General features: G+C 49.7%; 4 protein-coding genes across 4 annotated transcripts; all 4 read left to right on the top strand.

Annotated features, from left to right (window-relative positions):
* Window positions 1-671: 671 nt before the first annotated feature.
* On the top strand, window positions 672-2,358 carry znf207 (BUB3-interacting and GLEBS motif-containing protein; the record flags this gene model as incomplete). The annotated part of the gene is made up of 4 exons (XM_031152202.1): window positions 672-741; window positions 792-890; window positions 947-1,335; window positions 1,387-2,358. The coding sequence occupies 4 exons, from the start codon at window positions 672-674 to the stop codon at window positions 2,356-2,358; spliced, it is 1,530 nt and encodes a 509-aa protein (XP_031002712.1).
* Window positions 2,359-3,581: 1,223 nt separating this feature from the next.
* On the top strand, window positions 3,582-7,367 carry LHYA1_G007273 (uncharacterized protein; the record flags this gene model as incomplete). The annotated part of the gene is made up of 6 exons (XM_031152203.1): window positions 3,582-4,016; window positions 4,097-4,536; window positions 4,621-4,814; window positions 4,904-5,350; window positions 5,407-5,492; window positions 5,547-7,367. The coding sequence occupies 6 exons, from the start codon at window positions 3,582-3,584 to the stop codon at window positions 7,365-7,367; spliced, it is 3,423 nt and encodes a 1,140-aa protein (XP_031002713.1).
* Window positions 7,368-8,800: 1,433 nt separating this feature from the next.
* Window positions 8,801-12,617, top strand: amdS_3 (Acetamidase; the record flags this gene model as incomplete). The annotated part of the gene is made up of 5 exons (XM_031152204.1): window positions 8,801-9,094; window positions 9,142-10,017; window positions 10,070-10,433; window positions 10,488-10,585; window positions 10,761-12,617. 5 exons carry the CDS (start codon window positions 8,801-8,803, stop codon window positions 12,615-12,617), a joined length of 3,489 nt encoding a protein of 1,162 aa, XP_031002710.1.
* A 1,127-nt stretch (window positions 12,618-13,744) lies between these two features.
* On the top strand, window positions 13,745-15,922 carry GRDP1 (Glycine-rich domain-containing protein; the record flags this gene model as incomplete). Its single annotated transcript, XM_031152205.1, has 3 exons — window positions 13,745-14,297; window positions 14,345-14,648; window positions 14,695-15,922. Coding segments are annotated over 3 exons (2,085 nt in total), but the record flags the coding sequence as incomplete, so codon positions are not given.
* Between the last annotated feature and the right edge of the window lie 79 nt (window positions 15,923-16,001).

A 16,001-nucleotide genomic window follows, 5' to 3' on the forward strand; every position in this document is an offset into this window, starting at 1 on the left:
GGAAACCACATCTGAGCACCAGTGTTGACTCAACTCTCTATTAAGAGGCATCAAGTCGACTTGGTTACAATCCAATGCTGTGTAACGTTTTTCCATCCTCGTGGCACTTATGCAGATAGATGTTGGTACGCAAGGAGCCACACTCTCGTAGAAGTCTCGTAAAGAGTGAGAGTATGGACTATGAAGGTCCGTTTGGTCTTGCAACATTCCTCTCTGAGGATATAATCCCGAAGAACCATATCCCTTCTCAATCTCCATCCGGCTTCCACACAAGACGCGCAGAATCCGGAAGGCCCTCCGAAGAAGGTCTCATCTGTATTGCCGCGAAGGCTGAGTGATTGATCAAAGTATTGCTATGAAATGAGGGGAAGAAATAAGATATATACTAAACCTTCGCCTCTATTGCACACTGAATAGGATGCACTTCCAAGTGTTTAATTGATAGTCATGAATTTCTGAGGTATCGAATTGGATGTTTAAAGTGAAGAAAATTCAGGTGCACACGACACGCTATTAACAAACACAGATCTGCAGCACGGACCATAATCTGCTGAGTCATCCACGCTAATCCCAAAACTCCGCTTGAACCTCTTCGCCAACCTCAAGTCCTTGTCGTGCCAGATTCAACAACATCAACAGTTCGACAGCTAATCTGTCCATCAATCGGCGCAATGGTTGGCAAGAAAAAGCGTGGTCATCCGGATGTTGAGGAGCTTCTCTCACGACCGTGGTGTTATTACTGTGAGCTCTCCCTCCCTGTCTGCTTAATTCTTTTCTAACGAGTCACCAAGGTGAGCGCGATTTCGATGATCTCAAGATTCTCATCTCCCATCAGAAAGCTAAGCATTTCAAATGCGAACGATGTGGTCGAAGATTAAATACTGCTGGTGGTAAGTTTTTTATCTTGCCCTTTCCTTCGCGTCACGGACCAACTAACTCGTCGCAGGACTCTCTGTCCACATGAATCAAGTACATAAAGAGACTCTCACGATGGTCGATAACTCACTGCCGAACAGACAGGGACTCGAGGTGGAGATCTTTGGTATGGAAGGCATTCCGGAGGATGTTTCCCAAGCACATAATCAACGCATCATTGCAGGTTTCTACCAAGCCGAAGCTGAACGACGAGCCACCACTGGCAACCCTGGCCCAGGTGGGAATCAAGGCAATCAATCCAAGAAGCTGAAATTCGAATCACCCACGGACCTGAAAAAGCGGTTGGCAGAACACAAGGCACGAAAGGAGGCGGAGAAGGCTGGTACAAGCAGTGGTGGTAATACTCCCATGGTAGAAGGTGTACAAAACAGTCCTCTTGGTCAGAGCCCAAGCTCATTTGTAAGATTTCCTGTCGACCCGACACATGCTCTCAAATTAACAACCTTGCAGAATAATGCCTCGCCCTATATTGCTCCTCAAGCCACTCATGGCGCTTCACAAGGTGCGGGTTATGGATCATTCTCACAAGAGCCGTATTCTCAACCGGCAGCAGCTTACCAACAGCCATATGCATCCCAACCACCATTTTCCGGTCCACCTGGCGCTCAGTTTCAACCTCAATACTCACCACCTCAACAGTATCCACCTTCCCAATCATTTCCACCTCCGGGGTTCCAACCACCTGGGCAGAACTATCCAGGCGGTCCACCATCATTCGGAGCCGGCTCACCACCGCCAGGATCGTTCAACGGGTATCATGGGCCACCTTCTAATACACCACCTGCTCATGGCGGTCTCCCAAATCGACCGCCTAGTCTCCCACCCGCTCCTGGTCTTCCCCAACGACCTTCATTGGGTGCGCCACAAGTTCCACCTTATCAAATGCAGCAGCTGCATCAGGGTCCACCAGGAACTTCTTTCCCTGGTCAACAGGGTAGTTGGGCAGGCAATAGTTGGAAAGGTCAAGATCAGAAACCAGCTATGTCATCAACTTATCCTCATTCACAAGGCTACGGAGATTACTCGACTAACGCTTCCTCGGTGGATGACCTGGTTTCAGGCGCTGCACGAGAGGCTGATGACATTGACGAGATAATCAGAATGGCCGAGGCAGGCATCAAACCTCCGAAGAAGGGTGAAGTCGCAGCCTCTCCTGTACAAGCTATTGAGGCAGAGGCCAAGGCAGAAGTCACGTCAACTTTCGTCCCCGAATTCGCCGAAATTGGCGACAAGTCTGAACCAACCCAAAAGAAGTCGAAGAAAGATAAGCCCCAAAAGATGATTTATTCCGACAATGAAATGAGCCCAGAGGAGAAAATGGCGCTGATGCCAAGGTACGCATTCGTCCCTGATGGAAAGACTGAAACATCACTTGTCGATGCAGCAACAATTCCAGGTGTAGCTGGCACAGTCGATGCATAGCGGAGCAATATGGTGTACAAGAATGTCGGCAGGTCAATCTGCTTCCCTTTCGTTCTCTTCCTTTGGACCTCCTTCGATCATCAGTAAATATCTTCTGTAATCGTTCGACGCGTATTTCCGTCCTCGCCACACAATATAAGTCTGGATTTGGGGCGTGGAGGATCAGAGCGCAGCTAAGTTATGGGCGTTACTTCGGCTCTGCTGCTATCAGGACTTCTAATGATTGCCTTTAGCGTTTCTTTGATTTTACAATGAAGTTGGTGCGTCGAGTAAGTATCAGGTGAGCCCGAAGTGAAACTGGGTTGTAGAAACTGGGGCGGGCAAAAGTTACGGGAATGCTGCAGCTGGAGATACGCAGGAGGGCCAGTCGGGATGTGCAGCCTTTGTAAGTACCTGAAGGTTGGCAATTCCTACATTATGCTCCCTGTCAGAACAAATCATTTCTATTGAGTCTAGATTGTGTGTCTTGTCCCGTCTGTTTCGCCACCCACTGAATCTAGATAATTATCCTTGGCTCGTGATGATTTTATGATATGATGATACTAACGCTTGAAAGTAGCTGTTTAACCGTCATGGTGAGTAGAAACATATTTTCGTGCGAGCGAGCGGTCAAGGGACCCAATCCGACTGTGTCTTTCCCAGGGGCAATTTCTGGTAGTTCCAAGACGTGTAGTGTGTAGCTGCCTTGGATATTCACGACATGAACATGCTTGCTAGTTTAGGCTAAATGTCTCAATCCCCGCATTGATATTTTGCCGAGTCCACAAACCCCAGGCGACCCACCTTGAGGGCGGGGAGTAAGTAATAAAGGGCTCGGAAAATAGCTAGGTATGCAAGGAACCATCACTTCTCCTTGATCAGAGCAAGACAAAGTACCATCTATTCTCCTCAGTTAGTCAGAACATCCATGCGAAACGCAAACGAAAGCTAGGTTTATTCATTTATCAATCACTTTTATTTCAACCGGCAGGCAGGCATATCATACCCCTCGTTTGCTTCCCCTTTAGGATAGGATGCTGATGCCCTAGTCGTAAGGATACATATGACTCGTTTGATTTCATCTTATCCGTCATTACATTATATTTTTTCCATTCATTCTCTTATATTTGATAACCTCATAAGACTTTTTCCCTATCTCTCTTTCTTGTTCTTGTTTATTTCCTCGGATGGATGCCCTTGGCTTCATTCAAATTTTTAAGTAATTGATTGAACCGCTTGTGATGATGAAGCCTCTCATCTCATTCACTCTCGCGCTCGCGCTCTCGCTCTCACCGATCCTTTCCTCGGTTCTTGCACTTGGGCAAAAGGCTACGGTTACTACGATCAGACCTGTGGATGGGGATGGGGATGAGCTGCTTGAATTGGCGGGCACGGGACCGGATGGGCAGATTCTACTCAGTGCTGAGGATTGGTGGGGCGTTATTCGCGCGGCGGAGGATCTGGCGGGGGATTTTGGGAAGGTTACGGGGAGGAATTTGACGTTGACGAATTGGAGTGCTATAGATACAAATACCACGAATAGCAATGGCACAAGAACTGCAAGGGGAATTGGAAAGAGTGCACGTTTGGGGTTGCAGAGTAACGAGACGTATACAAATGGGAACGGGAGCTCGACCGCGGCCTATTACACATATAACCCCGTAACGAGTTTCGTCAATGTAAGTTATGTTTCTGTTTTGTTTCCAGCCGACCCAAAGTTACCTGATGAAATGGAGCAGATTTTGAGGGGGAGAAATAGTACACAACCGGCCCAGCAGCCTCCTTCACCGGCCCAACTCTCTCCAATACCCCCCCTTCGCACCCCGTCATCATAACCGGCACGCTACACAAATCCCCACTCATCGCCTCCCTCATCAAATCGCACAAGCTAGACATCTCGTCCATCTCTGGGCGCTGGGAGTCCTTTATCAGCGAAGTGATCACCGATCCCCTGCCCGGATCGGGGATCGATCGCGCGCTTGTGGTTGTGGGGAGTGATATGCGGGGGACGGTGTATGGGCTTTATGATATCAGTGAGCAGATTGGTGTGAGTCCGTGGTGGTGGTGGGGGGATGTGCCGGTGAGGAAGAGGGATGGGGTTTGGGCGTTGGAAGGGAAGAAGGTGCAGGGGGAGCCGAGTGTGAGGTATAGGGGGGTTTTCATTAATGATGAACAGCCGGCGCTGACGAATTGGATTAAGTATTTGCTATTCTCGCTTCTTTGCTTTGCTTTGTTTGGTTTTTGACGGGGTATAGGAGGGAAAGCTGATGAAAAGATTGATAGTTCGAATTACCAACCTGGAAAATACGGACCGGGCTATAACCATTACTTCTACCCGCGTGTCTTTGAGCTCCTGCTCCGATTAAGAGCTAATTATTTCTGGCCTGCCATGTGGGGGAGTATGTTTGGGGTGGACGATACTGCGAACCAGCCGCTTGCCGACGCGTACGGGATTGTGATGGGCTCAAGCCATACCGGTGTGTTGCGCTATTTCATCCCTCACCTTCTTCAACTGCTTGTCTTGTCCAGCGTTGTTAATAGGAAGGTACTCGTACTGACTGTAAAGAGCCAATGATGCGCGCCACAAACGAATGGACTACTTTCGGCAAGGAGTATGGAGGGAATGGCCAGTGGGAATACGACACCAACAATGCCTCTCTGGCCGCCTTCTTCACCTATGGCGCGCAGCGCGCTAAACCATACGTCCCGAACTCGCTGTTCACCATGGCGATGCGCGGGTCTGGGGATACGGCCATCACGCTTACTCAAGCGCAGGCTATTGCGGTGCTGCAGGACGTGGTGGCAAAGCAGAGGGAGGTTTTGGGGGAGGTTTTTAATGGAACAAAGATTGAGGAGATTCCGCAGATGTGGTGTCTTTATAAGGAGGTGCAGGGGTATTATGAGAATGGGCTAAGTGTTCCTGATGATGTTACGCTGTTGTGGGCGGATGATAATTGGGGGAATATTCGGAGGCTGCCAACTGCGAGCGAGACGAATAGATCGGGTGGCGCTGGTGAGTCTATTTCTTGGTAAGAGAGAGATACTAGCTGACAAGTACACTGCGGATAGGGGTATATTACCATTTCGATTACGTGGGTGATCCGAGGGATTACAAGTGGATTAACACGATCCAGCTTCAGAAAACAGTTGAGCAGGTAAGTAAGGAAGCATTCTCCAAAGCCAATGCACCCCTAACAAACGTCCCTTAGATGCAATTAGCATACGCGCGCCAAGCAGACCGCATCTGGATTCTCAACGTAGGTGATTTGAAAACCCTCGAGATCCCCATTAACCATTTCATGGACCTCGCATACGACACTCCCGCCTGGGGCTACAACAGCGTTGCCTGCTGGCTCAGCTTATGGGCAGAGCGTGAGTTTGGCCCCGAGCACAGCGCCGCTATCTCATCCGTCGTCGATCGTTACGGCATGTACGCCGCGCGCCGGAAATACGAACTCCTCGATGCGAGTACGTATAGTATTGTCAACTATAACGAAGCAGACGCTGTTCTCGCTCAATGGCATGAGCTTGCCGTTGATGCGCAGGAGGTGTATGATAGGCTGGAGGATGCGTGGAAGCCGGCGTACTATGAGATGGTGCTTCAGCCGGTGCTGGGAGGGCAAGTTGTGAATCAGATATATATTAATGCGGGCAAGAATCGGCTGTATACGGCCCAGAAGAGGAATACAGCGAATCAGGTGGCTGAGGATGTGCTGGGGTATTTCAAGCAGGATCATGTGCTTACCCAGCGGTATCATGACTTGCTTGATGGGAAGTGGAATCATATGCTTGATCGTAAGTTCGCCCCTATATTAGGACTAAGAAGCGAGCTGACTGGATTCGTTCGGTTAGAAACGCATTTAGGATATGATCTTTCCTACCACAGCCAAAACTACGACGGATACTGGCAGCAACCAATGCGAAATACCATCCCCGCACTATCCTACGTCCAACAGCTAGAAACCTCACTCGCTGGTAATATCGGAATAGCGGTCGAGGGCTCTAACGCCACAGTTCCCGGCGACGATGCCTGGCACGCCAATTCCGGCAGCACGCTCGTCCTACCGCCCATGTCACCCTACGGCCCCCGAACCCGCTGGATCGATGTATTCGCCCGCGGCACTCAAGGCTGCCAATGGTCCATCTCACCCTCGCAACCGTACGTACTCGCTACCCCGAACGCAGGAGGAACCGGTGGTCTCAATGGCACCGATACGCGCGTATATATGTCTATTGACTGGTCGAAAGCACCTCCTGCACCAAGTACGACCATTGTAAACGTAGGGATAAATTTGACCTCTTCCTGCACCTGGGGCAACTATCCCGCGCCCACAATCCAAGTACCTATCTATAACCCCACCATCCCAGCCTCCATCACCAGGGGTAGCTTCCTTGAATCCGATACGCACATCTCCATAGAAGTCGAGCACACAACCACCAACACCAACACCACTACCAACACATCCTACACAACCCTCCCATCATACGGCCGCACTCTATCCGGCGTCACCCTAACCGACCCCCTCGCACCCCCACAGCCACCTCCCATAGGCCCCTTCCTCTCCTACGCACTCTACAGCTTCACGCCCTCTCCCTCGGCGTCCGTGACCCTATTCCTATCCCCCTGTGGCAATATAAACGGTCCCGACTTCCCCATGTCATACGGCGTAGCCTTCGATTCCGAAACACCTCAAGTGCGCCAATTCATACACAACGTTGCTTCTACTTCCGGTTCGACTTCTACTGCAGCATATCCGCTCGGCTGGTACCAAGCCGTCGCAGACGGCATATGGGGCGCTAGGGGGAACACCACGACAACAGTACATGATTTAAGCGTACCGGGAAGACATACGTTGAAGGTTTGGCTGGTGCAGCCGGGGGTTGTGCTGCAGAAGATCGTGGTTGATTTCGGGGGAGGTGTGAGGGAGAGTTATTTGGGGCCGCCGGAGAGTTTTAGAGCGGGTGTTGATGTAGTCGGGGGGTATGATGGGGGGAATTTTGCGGGGGTGGATGTGCTTGATGTTTTGTGAGTGATTAAGTGGGTTGTGGGCGTTTATACGCTGAAACATAGGTATCTGATCATGTCTGTATATATACGATGGGGCTGGCAGATAGGTATTCTCGTGTTGTATCCGTAGCCACCGGAGAGGCTATCCTAGGATTCTCAGACATGGGGACTTGTATGTAGACAGTTGCCCACGGAGCGTATTGTTGATTCAACTGGGTAGAGGAAAGGCAGTCCAAACCGAAATCCTGGGATGCGAAAATGATGAATCAAGCAGTTTGGTCCAGCTTTGTTTATACTAAGCCATTGAGCTAGTGTTGAAACAGCCCACGTGACACCACGATGTGTCCATTTTTTTTTTTCAGGTTGTACGTTGCAACCTAGACATGAATCGAGCATAAGAGCCACTAATCGTGGGTGCATTCCTGACTTCTTGGTATGAATGGGGCATGGATCTGCAAGTTGGGTATAGTACAGCAATAAGTGCGACGCCTCCCTCCCCTCCTTAGAAAGTCAGGTGGACTGATGATTACTCGAAAGATTATTGTTTATCAATGCCAAGAGTAAAATCAAAGTATATGAACACCAGATAAATTCTAGAGAAGTGCTTGAATTGGGAGGCAGGAGAATTGGACCTTACTAAATGTAGGAAGCGCCAAAGGATATGAGTTCTACAGACTGGCAAAGCTATAGCAAAGCTGTATGACTCCCAACTAATGAATAGAGAAACCAACAGATCCTAGAGTCCTCTAGAACCAACATATACCTATTGACATCCATTCACCGTCTATGAACCGTACCTTAAAGCTTGAAATGTTCGAGTGGTATATCAGGCAGTCCCGCTTTTCTCCCGCCCCTTCAACAAATGAGCTCACCTGCCCTGACCTAAACACTCTCCAGGCTTATAAAACCCGTGAGCTAAGCTTAAGCCAATTCAGCAAGTCATAAAGGGCATGCGATTAGCTAACGAGGAAAAACACGCACTTCAGTTGAATGGAAACTCTAGTCACGTGTGCCTCCCACCACAACATATACTCCTTTCCCCTCAACTCAACTCAGAACGATCAACACAATACCAGCTCGGCACGGATAAATTCTTATGCTGGAAAGCTTCACCAAAATCTTGCTTTGAAATCCAGCCTCGTCCGATATCGTAACAGCGGTGCTTCCGCATACCCCATTCCGCACATTTCCGCACACTTGTGAGTAAGCCTTTGCCAGGATTGAAAAGTTTGTCGAGGACCGAGGGGATGTTGGATTCCGATGCCGGATGATACATGAAGGAATAAAGGATGGCGCTTGAGAGGAGAAGGAGAAGGGTTGGTTGTATATATAAGATGAGGCCCAGCCCAGCGTATGGACTTTGAAGCTGTACTGAGTAATCGTAACTTGTACGTCATATGATATAATATATATCTTCTCAAAACCTATCTGAGATTAATCATTAACTCCCCCGACATGGTGTATCGAGAGCTATCCCACCGCAAGAAAGCAGAGCAGGCTGCGCGTATCCCGGAGGCCTGGAAGGTTGACACTAGGTACTTGTTCGAGGGCAGAGAGAAAAGTATCATTAAACAATTGACGCCCGAGAACGCGCCGAGTTTCTGGAGTGGGGTATTGAGCGAGAAAGAAATTGGGATAACGACGGGGAATGATGCGGTTGATATCGTGGATGGGATTAGGGAAGGAAAGTGGAGTGCAGAGGAAGTCACTACGGCGTTCTGTAAGAGAGCTGCGCTTGCGCATCAATTAGTGAGTAGAAATTCTTGCGGAATTCGAGTTAAGTGCTGATGAAATAGACAAACTGCCTCACGGAAATCTTCTTCGAAGAAGCTATTCAGCAAGCGAGAACCCTCGATCAAGCTCGGAATACACACCCTGAGACGCCTCTCGGTCCACTTCATGGACTGCCTATTTCGCTCAAAGATACATACCATGTTCCTGGTGTTGATGCAACAATTGGACTTGCTTGCTTTGCGTTCCAGCCTTCGACATCGTATTCTCCACTCGCTGAGCTTTTGGTCTCTCTAGGTGCTGTCTTGTATTGCAAGACAAACATTCCCCAGACACTCATGACCGCTGACTCGGAGAATAATCTGTTTGGACGTACCATTAATCCGCATAACCGGTACCTCACTGCTGGCGGCTCGACTGGAGGAGAAGGACCCTTGATCGCACTCGGTGGGAGTGTTCTGGGATTTGGCACTGATATTGCTGGTAGTTTGCGGATTCCGGCGTTATGTAACGGCGTTTATGGATTTAAACCGAGTTCTGGTATAATGCCATTTAGTGGTCAGAGATTGCCGTTCGCGCCTGGGTGGGAAGGTATTGGGATTGTTGCAAGTGCGGGACCGATGGCCAGTTCTGTTCGAGCGTGCAGCTTTGCGCTCAAGGCTATTTTGAAGTCTGTTCCGTCAGACGTGGACCCGATGTGTTTGCGGATTCCGTGGTACGAAAGTGCAGAACTGGCAAGGTTGAAGAATCCGAAGAGCTTGAGGATTGGAGTCGTGGGTGATGACGGGCTGTTTACGATAACGCCGCCGGTAAGACGTGCGATGAAAGAGGCCGAGAAGAAGTTAAAGCTTGCGGGTGTGACAACTGTCCATGTAAAGCTGCCCCTGATGTTAGAGTTATTGGGAGTGATTGGGGAAATGTTAGCTGTAAACGGCACTGAGGTTTGCGGTCGTCCCTTGCTTCTTATGAAACGCAGCTTCTGACTTCCTCCAGTATCTCATGGACCTCATTCATTCGACCGGGGAACCCCTTATTCCGTCAGTCGAGAAGCTCGGCTTACTTGCAGGATCGCCGAAAACGATGGGTGAGTATTTTGAACTGAACAGAAAACGACAGGACATCGCGCTAGTGTACAGTAAATTCTGGATTGACAACAACCTTGATGCATTGATCATGCCACCGGCTCCCCACACAGCAGTACCGGAGAACGCATGGGCAGTTCCCAGTTATACGGCAATCTGGAATCTGCTTGATTATCCAAGTATTGTGCTTCCAACTGGGGCTGTGAATGAGATGGATATCCTGGAGGGAACTGAGGATTTTTATAGCGAAAATGATAAGGAGGTCTATAAACTTTGTATGATGGTCTTTGAAACTTAGGCTAGAACTTGCTAACATATCTTTGTACCAGATGATGGTGGGCCAAGTGCTTATGAACACGCTCCGATTGCTATTCAGCTTGTTAGTAAGAAGCAGGATGATCAGGCCTTGACTGTCATTGCTGGAGTAGTAGATAGACTTTTGGCTTAGGGATGTTGAAATGCGCTCCTACCAATGCAATTGAAAGAAGAGGTTTACTGAATGCGGGGCATTACAAGTAGAACATGCAAGAAAAAGGGGCTAGCTTAAAAATAGAACATGTCATGTGACATCATCGCGTCCACTTGAATCGATTCGCGACCAGGAAGATGCAACGTTTATTTTCCTGCAATCATTCGCGCGCTCAAATGCAGCAGATGCAATTGTCTATATGTTCTTCGTTTCTGTAATTCGTTATGCACTGGTCCTCCTAGTACCATTGTCCCTAATCCTCTCCTCCTATCTCTACCTCTATCCCGTCTTCCACCTCTGCGCATTTCCTGCCCCTGAGGAAGATGCAAATACGGCGTACACCAATACGCTGCGGCAGCATCTCCCCTTCTCAACCCACGATGCGACAAAGGTAGCACCTTTTAGGTTGCTTGCACTGGGTGATCCGCAGCTCGAGGGCACGTCTCCTCTTGATGACCCTGAAGCTGCTGCCTTTCCGAATCTTGCAAAGTTCTGGAAAGATGCCCTGCTCCTCGATGGCACGAACCATAACCCTCTGCAGAGACTACGGTATAGCCTGCACGACTTAGTCGACTTCTACCTCGACGATATACCGAACATCCTCGAAGTTTACCGCAAAAAGTTGGACCATGTCGGCAATGATTATTATCTCGGGCATATATATCGGACAATGCATTGGTGGACCGACCCTTCACACATCACGGTCCTGGGTGATCTGGTTGGGAGTCAATGGATTGAGGACGACGAGTTTGAAAAGCGGGGCTGGAGGTTTTGGAACCGTGTTTTCAAAGGCGGAGAGCGGATCTATGATGAGGTTGCTTCTGCGCCGTCGGAGGATTTTCAAGACAACAGAATACTCGGCGAGTATCCTGCGGCTTGGAAGCAGATTATCCTGAATGTGCCTGGAAATCATGATATTGGGTACGCGGGAGATATTTCCCCAGAACGAGTGGAGCGTTTCGATCGTGTATTTGGGAAGCCAAACTACGAGTTGCGTTTTCACCTCCCTGTGAATGGTACTTCTATAGAGGGGAATTCCACGGGAAATGGGGAGGATGAGCCGGCACCAGAAGAGAAGCCAGTTCCCGAGCTGCGAATTATTATCTTCAATGACATGAATCTCGACACTCCTGCTTCCTCGAAAGAAATGCAGGACCAGTCGTACGGGTTCCTCAATGATGTTATAACCAGTTCGCACGATGTCGATCGCCAGGCACTCTTCACGATTGTCCTCACTCATATCCCTATGCACAAAGAAGCGGGCATTTGCGTTGATGGACCGTTCTTCGATTTCTACGACGGGTATTTCGACAACGGGGTCAAGGAACAAAACCACCTATCACAAAGCGCTTCAAAGGGGTTCCTGGAGGGGGTATTCGGTATGAGCGGTGACCCGGGAGCACCTGGTAGTGGATTCGGGCGGAATGGGGTTATTCTTACGGGGCACGATCATGAGGGATGCGACACCTATCATTATATCAACCAATCCGACCCACCGGAACGGGAATGGCACGCGATGAAATGGAAAGATGCCGTGGATCTAGGCGTCGATGAGCAGCCTGGTGTGCCTGGGCTGCGAGAGATTACCGTTCGAAGCATGATGGGGGATTTTACAGGGAATGCGGGATTAATGAGTTTGTGGTTTGATGAAGAGGAATGGGATTGGAAATTCAAATTCGTGAACTGCGAGATGGGAACTCAGCATATATGGTGGATAGTACATATTGTGGATCTCATCACACTTGGTGTGGGCCTTGTATATGGGATTTTGGTTGCGGTGGAGAAGCTCACGTTTCGAAAGGGAGAGGGTTCGAAGAAGAATCACATGAGCAACGGCAAAATACCCACTTCAAACGGGGCAGCGAAAGTGGGCAATGGAAAGATTGGCGCATACTTGGCTGAATACTCGCAGACGACGAATGGGAAGCTAGATGTCCCTGGCGCGGGGAAGAAAAGCTTGCGGAAGAAGAAGAGCAAGCGGAATCTTTGATGAGGGGACGCTGACGCTGGAGATGATTGTACGATACGTACGATACCCATAATACATGTAAATTAACGATATCATTTCAACGACGGACTTATCATTCGGACGTACCTAGTTGCATGTTGTGTCTAAGTGACCTGTCTCTGACCAAGTGGCATGCATAGCATGGCAGCATGGCAACAGTCGCAAAATGCCACAGCTTTACCCGTCCTCTCTTGAACATCTACCCCGTATACAGCATCGGGCAGCCATCGGAAAGAGCCCTGCGGTTCCTTCCTTCGTTGAGAGTGAGGCTGCAAGCAAGGCAGAGCAGAGCAGGTGCAGGCTATGTTGTTGCCTGGAAGGTGAAAGGGATTCCGTGCAGTGAGTGAGGCTTTGTTCGGAATGATAGACCCTAAGGTATGGACGAGTAAGACAAAGCCATGCTCCGTACTTCGTAAAAGCCTCGAGACATCTTAAACCTGTTGCGGGAGGTGGCACATACCTAGCCTCCACCATGTGAGACGGCACAGTAGGAGCTTGCACGTGATGTGACTACTGTCCTTCTTTGGTGGGGGGTGGATGGATAGATCGACGGCGGAGCCATGGAGGCTGAGGGAATTGCTCCACCAGCTCGGGAAATACAGTACTTAATGAGTGAGTGAGAAGTGCCAAGTGCCAAGATGCGATAAGTGAGTAGAAGGCTTGGAGAAAGCTTATTGGTACACAAGCATCGTCATCATGCAGATGAGAGTGATGATCTGACAGGGAAGCCACGGTACTAGCTGCATACGAGCCCCACCATAGCCTTCCATTGCTTCCATCGCCCTTCTAGCGCCCATCAAGGCTCCACACAGGGCTCAGCCCCAATCAGACCATGTCATAAGCTGGACTGTGCCCGCCGATCTGGGGTATCCGGACCGTATATATTACCTTAGCTTCCCTACTGTACCTACCTCTCCACATGACAGATACCTAAGTACCTAAACCACGTTCATGCTTGCTTTGCTTCAATGCAATTCAACCATTGATTCATTACACTACGACTCACGAAGATACAAATATATACAATACACCATAAACAATACTACCCCAAATACCCCGCTTTGAATGTCCTCCCTAGATTGAACCACCACACTATATATACCTTCAACATGGCCATCCTCGAGAAGCTATCGCTCAGAAGCGACAAGCACCACTCTGAAAAGGGAAACGATGCTCCTCCCGCATTCGAGAATGCTCCTACAGCGACTGAACACCCGCCTTCCTATGCAGCAAACGACCCCGCCACCGACCCTTCACCCGAAGAGCTGAACCGCGCCTTCAGCAACCTTCAACTCCCCGAGTCCCCCAGCTACTTCCCAGAACCCGAGCACTGCCTCGCGCATCTCAAGCTGCTATCTGTATTCCACGCCTTGAAGGAAGACGTCGGGTATACAGATGGCCTGTTCGGTTTGTGGAATTCGGTCACGGAGAGAGCAGAAGATAAAGAAGAAGCGCTGGCGAGGCTGCGGGAAAAGCGATGGGCTCTGTATATTGCGAGGGCTGTGGAGCGGTTTGAGGTCTGGTGGCTTGAAGTGCTTTGCTCTTTGGAGCCTGCGCAGAGACTTGAGGGCAAGGAGATGGTGTCGAATCACCCGAAATTTATAGACTTCCCGAAAAAGGGCACTGTGCAGCAGTGGACCGCTGGAATGTTGCCTCCTATTGGTAGGTATTTCATTTTTGTGATACAACTGTTGACTAATGCAAATCAGATGTCCTTATGGTATGGCATTCGTTCATGCTGAATCCTCGCAACTATCTCGAGGACTGCATTCGGTTCGGCTTGCAGAATCTGTGGGCTACAGGCATGCCATGGTATGTTATCAATGGGGCTGTCGATACTAGCTTCAACTACAATGTTACCGCTGAGGCGAAAGCTTCTTTTGTCGACAAGACGGGTCGCAATTGGGATAATGCGGAAGATGCTCTCACCAAAGCTCTGAATTGTCCTCGATGTTCCCAGATGCTAGAAATTCCTTGGACAACGTGTTCAAATGAGAAGCAATCACGAGAAGAGTAAGAATTGCTTGAAATACGTCGTAATATTAGCTGACATGAATAGTTTGGATGAAATGTCCGGTACCGGATATGGCGACAGAAATTTCTCATACATCTGCCACAAATGCGGAGGAGAGATTGATCATGATCTCCTCCGCGTGGCCAAGTTTAAGAAGGAGACGGAAAATCTAATTCTGAAAGATTGGCCTCTTGGAGGTACTATCCTGTCACCATCACTGGGAATACCGGATGCTCCTCCCGCGCACAACCTTTCTCAGACGCGTGGGACCTTCCCCAATAGGCTTGTTGGTATGGAGCTTAGAAGTAAGATCCTTGAATTGCTCGACGACACAGTTAACACCCACCCTACAATGAATGATGTCAAGCAGCTCATTGAGGAAAGCATCAAGAAGAAAGAAGTTGTCAAGAGAGTTAATGCAAAAGGAGCTTTTGACAGCGGTGTTTTGAAGAGGGATGAGCGTCTGGCAATCCGAAAGATGATGTCTCGATATTGGGATAACCCTTCCATCTTTGCTCTTGAACTAGGAGGAGCTGTGATCCGTCAAGGCGTTTTCGTCGAGAAGATGTACAATCTAGACTGGCTTCACAGCCCGGCTGCCCGAACCACGATGACACGCCTCCTTACGAAATACGGTCGATTCATCCATATCATGTCAGTGGAACCTAAACACACATGTGTCCCAACACTAGACGTCGACCTAGGTTGGCACACGCACCAACTCTCACCTTCCGCGTACTACGAGTACACGATGAAGCACTGCAAGAAGTTCATCGACCACGACGACAAGATCGCCGAAGACGCGCTCGAAACAGCCTTCGAATGGACGTCCCGAACCTACGAAAAGATCTTCCAACAAGTCTACTCGGAATGCACATGCTGGTACTGCGAGGCCCTGCACTCAAAACACATCTCCGACTCCACCAAGATCTTCGGAACCTCCAAGCACGAGCGTGCCCTCGACAATTTCTACAACTCGGGCGCCGCCAAACTCTGCCCACCGTCAAACTCTGCGCATATCTCTGCGCACTCTGCTGTCAGAGTCGAGGAGAACGACCGCCTTAAAGCAGCTGTCACAGAGGGCTTGCGCAGGAGACGCCAAGCTACGCTCGATGGCGCGTATGAGAAAGCACGCAAGCGCGCTAGGGCCAAGGGCCGCGATATCCCGCCGAGAGATGAGTATTATTACGGCGCGTGGGGATATCCGTATATGATGTACGGGCCGTACATGAGCATGGGCATGATGGGCGGCGGGATGTATTATGCGGGGGATCCGTGCGTTATGCCGGTTGGTGCTGGGATGGTGGGGGCTTGCGCGGCGGGGACTTGTGGTGGTGGTGTTGCTGCTGGGG

The sequence above is a fragment of the Lachnellula hyalina genome (assembly GCF_007821495.1).
Source record: "Lachnellula hyalina strain CBS 185.66 chromosome Unknown contig00155, whole genome shotgun sequence".
Lineage (NCBI taxonomy): Eukaryota > Fungi > Ascomycota > Leotiomycetes > Helotiales > Lachnaceae > Lachnellula > Lachnellula hyalina.